The sequence below is a fragment of the Anarrhichthys ocellatus genome, unplaced genomic scaffold (assembly GCF_004355925.1).
Source record: "Anarrhichthys ocellatus isolate YVR2014 unplaced genomic scaffold, GSC_Weel_1.0 scaffold3, whole genome shotgun sequence".
Lineage (NCBI taxonomy): Eukaryota > Metazoa > Chordata > Actinopteri > Perciformes > Anarhichadidae > Anarrhichthys > Anarrhichthys ocellatus.
In genome coordinates, this window is record NW_022280033.1 from 2,660,548 (window position 1) to 2,665,227 (window position 4,680).

Here is a 4,680-nt window from a genome sequence, read left to right on the forward strand (position 1 = left end):
CAGTGTGCTGACGGTCAGTAGGAATGTTTTCAACAATATCCAAAGTTAGGCTACCAGGAGAACAGAAGATAATTCCCCCTCTGTAATTCCATATACTGAATCCCCAATAAGGAGGAACTCGGTGTCTCTGCAGTCGCTCCTTAACACGGCAGGATTAGAGGGTGCACCGCTGGCTAGGACTCACAGTCCCGCTATCAAATCCTCGAGTGTTTGAAGGCTCTCACGCAGACATTTGAAGCCATTTATGAACACTTTCGATAAATCCACATTTCTGCAGATTTTGCCTGAGGGAATTACCCACAATTCATAGCGTTCTGACGTTAAAGATGGGGTTATCCGGGGGGGAAGCCCAGAGGCGTTAAAAAAATAAAGAAAAGGTAAACAAAGAAGACGGCACATGAGCGTTCAGCCCGGCTTATTAAACTCACTATGAAGCATTAAGGATTTAAGATGGTACATAAACACAATAAATCACAGCGATGCGAGCAGCGATTTTATTCCACACCTGCTTTATTTATCAACCGTTTCTTTTTATTTGGTTATTGCAGCTGTTTTGACAAAAAATAATTTCAATAGATTATTTTAATTACCTCTCATCTCGTAAAGCGTGAGCCGGGAATATGTTCAAATCACTTCAAGACCTTTCGGCCTCTCGCACTCCCCGAGTCCTCCCGAGTCCTCCCGAGTCCCTGAGGGTTCAGGGTTTCAGGCTTTAAGGGGGACATTGGGATTGGGCCTACGGCTCCGCCTTGACAACAGTATCCCCAGGAGGACTCACTCCAGCCAGGTGATGATGAAAGGAGGGAAAGTCCGAGGGTAATCTGGTGGACGGGTGGGAAAAAGGCAACGGTTTGATTTTGGGAACTACAGTGGAAACAGAAAGACAAACAAAGTGACACCAGCTGGAGACCGTTTACCCACATTGCTACATCTGATAATCTTGTACCTTTTCGCATCGTGACTTTATGCATGAAAATAATTGTGTGCATAGGTAGTTTCACACTGCAATAGCATTTCAAAGGCTGACACAGATAATTAGCAGGCCTCAACAACAACTCTGCCATCTCCTCCTCTCAACCAATGCTACATTTATAATTGTTTGGTTCTTCTTTTAACTCATTTAATCTATGCTGTGTGTATTTGTGGATAATATATCATTATGATAATTCTACTTTCTCTTATTTCTTTGATCACAAGAGAATAATTCCAGACAAAGAAGGCAGAGACGTTGAGCATGTGAGAGGACATGCTGGTAGGATAATGACGGCTTTCAAGGTCCATTTGGAGCACCAATCTTTGTTCCTCATATCAAATATAAAAAGGCAATTCTCCGCGTTAACGAGCTCAAACACTCTTCCTAAGAGTTTCAATGATTAATTTGCTGCCAGATCGTCAGACATCCATAATGAATGCCATCCGCAGTGAATTATTTACACAGTCGTCCTTCGTGGCATAACTTACAGACTGACACGGAGCCACTCGGTGTGTCTGAACGGCTTTTTGTATTTGCCGGTGTAGATTTAATACTGACATTTGTCTCCATAATAAGCTGACAACTCAGACGTAGTAGTGGCATCCTGTCTGAAGACCCACAGTTACTTCAGTCAGTTAGCATGCACTACCAGCTCCTCCATCAGCACGAGGCAGGGACATAAACGGTGGTTATTATCAGAAGAAATAAGAACAACGACTTGTATTTTATATGTCAGTTGTGAAATAGTACACAAAACCACCTCTGCACATTCAAAGTTCATGTTACATCATAGGTTAGAAATGTCTCTTTGTGAAATGCTGGCAGTCCGATGGAAGATCACAATGTTGGCCAACTCTGTAAACTTTGCACCAACACACTCAGTCAATAAACTCGTGTATCTCCTCTTACCTCTGTTTATACAGTCCAACCACTGCTCTGGCTCCCTGTATAAAATGCTTCTTTGTTCGGGGTCAACTCACCGGCTCACATCTGCTCTGTGTCTGTGAGGTCACCAGTATACCGGTAGGCTTCATTAAACTCACAACACCGCAGCAACTTCTGAACTGGACTTGAATCATTTCTTCAACAGAACGCAGTGGCCATGGCACTACGGGGAACATTTACTTTGCTTTGCTCACTAGCAGGTAATCCCACGGTTTCATGTGTTCGTCTGAAATGTGTTGATCGCAGAGTACATCTAGACTGAATTTACAATGTGTGTGTGTAACTGTGTGTATGTGTGTGTGTGTTTGCAGTCTTGTCCTCCGCTGGAGCTGAAAATGAAACTTCACTTCAGAATTGCACCTCGCAAATGCAGCTCTTGAAGCGACTATCAGCAGATCTCAAGGTAAACTATTACTGCACATACATGCACATAAAAGTGGGTCACACTGTGTGGATATTTCTTATTTGCTAATTGCTTTCCACATCATACCACATTGTCGGAGGTGTTTCTGTCTGATTTTAACCAACAGGGGGCGGTAGAGTGTGGTGAAAAGCTGCCGTCTGCATGGAGTCCACACGAGACGGCTGCTCTGCTGCAGTCCATCAGGATTATGACCGACACGCTGCACAGACACCAGCTGCAAGGTAGGAGGACGAGCCTGAGACACGCGTGTCCGTGTTGTTTTTCTCTGGGTGACCAGTTGAAAAAGATTAGTCTAATGTGAGAATTCATTTAAGATTGAGGACAGGGTTGGGAAATGCTACACTTTATCCTGACTTATATGTTCTTACTTTTGTATTCTGTTTTGTGTTATATAATCTGTTAATATCCAGCTACTTCTGATGGGTGTGTTGGGCCATACCATGAGCTATTTCACCCCTCGGTCACAATAACGTGTTGAGCAAGAAGTACTAAAGAAGGCAGATTGCTGGTGGAGATTCATCGGCTTTACTAAGTTTATCACATTTGTAAAGGCACTTGAAGTCTAACACTGAATTAGGTGAACTTTGCCTGGCAAATAGAAGGATTACCATCTCCTGAGGATGCCCTCGTCACCGATTAATTAAATGTCGAGGTGTAAACTCCGCAGATGGATAATAATTGATGTGGAGTTTCACGTAAGCCTTAAAATTGACTTAATAACAAACCCGCTCCATGTGCAGTCAGCTTCCACCAGAGAGTCAGTGCAGTGTGTAGGGTTTAGGCCTCAAGGAGGAATTAAAAAAAGGCTTCAGATGACAATAGAAACACCATATAAGCTCATAATGGACATGTAACACGTTCAATGTTTTAAATGCCTCATTCATTAAAAAATCATTGACTTCTAGAATGCCAAGGTGCTGAGCCAACGAAGTGCCCTGAAGCCGAAGTTCCCCACGGTGGAGGGTTGGTGTGTGTCACAATAGCCAACAAGCGATACTGCAAACCTCTGTGCAGCCATGTAAGTGCTACATGCAGTTTTATATATTAATAAAAACATGTGGGGACAAGTGCCAGCACTATGGATAGATCTGCCCGAAAAAATGGATAATATAATTTGAGTCTTCTTTTACAGGGTTATGATTTTGCTTTTATCAGGAGGAGTCGTTTGTATGATGAATGCAGTGAGCAGACCGGCTATAAATGGCAGACCCAGTACGTAGGAGGAAACAAGCTGGCTGTGTGCAATGGTAAGGCTGTGTGTTATTCAGGCTCCAACCAACTGAGTTGTTTCCTGTGAAGACGGAAGTTTATTTTGGAAAGACTGCATGCATGTAACGAGCAGAAATTGACACGTGGTGCTGGCTTCCGTAAAAAAAAACGCACAAAAAAACGAGGACTAACTTTTCGTTAGATATCATACAAACCATATATGGATGGGACCATTGAGGATTTATTAAAGGACAGTATGCAGGCTTTGGCGGCATCTAGTTATGTGGTTGCACGGTTTTGCACTAATTTGCACTGTTTGCACAGTTTCACAAGTATGCAAGAACTACGGTGGCCTTCAGGTGACGTAAAAAGGCCCTCACTAGAGCCAGTGCTTGTTTGTCCGTTCTGGGCTACCGTAGAAACATGGCAGACTCCGTGAAGAGGACCCGCTGTCTATATGAAGGGCTCATTCTAAGCAAAGGAAAACACACAACGGCTCTTAGTTTCAAAGGATTATACACGAATGAAAACATAGTTATGAATGTCATATTCCATTTCTGCCAATAAGTACCCCAACATGCAGCACACAGGCATTTAATAACATTTTGCTGACTGGTGAGTTCAAAGCAGGAACGAAGTTACAGAGATCCAGCCCTCCCTAAATGTACTTTTGATTCTGTGAGTGCAGTTATGTTTTATTACTTTTTCATGTCTTAAACCGTCCATACAAGGAAACTCGCATTATGCATTCATACGCATGGACACTGAAGTTGACCTTAACTTGCTTTCTTCTCGATTTCTAGAAGCACCAATTCAAATTTCTGGAGCCAAGACAGCATATTTCCCTAAAGATCAGGACTGCCTCACAACAAAGAGCAGCAGCCAACTGCAGAGCGGCATCATGGTAGAGTTCACCACTGAGCTGAAGGCTGAAGGTGTACAGGGAGAGCCACAGTCTGCCTGTCTTGTGTGTGGATGACCACCTGAGGTGGAGAGATGCATTTACAAAGTCACGAATGTTGTGTGGAAGTCCCTCTGAGTTGCACTGAGGGAAAAAAAAGCTTTGCAAGTAGTTAAAAACTGTATGAAAGACTTAAGTTTGAAGAATAAAAGTGTTGCTGATCCTGAA

At 43.1% G+C, this 4,680-nt stretch overlaps 1 protein-coding gene across 1 annotated transcript; it reads left to right on the plus strand.

Annotated features, from left to right (window-relative positions):
* The first annotated feature begins 1,968 nt into the window (after positions 1-1,968).
* Positions 1,969-4,680, plus strand: LOC116378728 (uncharacterized). Its single transcript, XM_031840643.1, has 6 exons — positions 1,969-2,118; positions 2,230-2,321; positions 2,449-2,563; positions 3,248-3,360; positions 3,475-3,589; positions 4,355-4,680. Exons 1-6 carry the CDS (start codon positions 2,076-2,078, stop codon positions 4,528-4,530), a joined length of 654 nt encoding a protein of 217 aa, XP_031696503.1. The 5' UTR covers positions 1,969-2,075; the 3' UTR covers positions 4,531-4,680.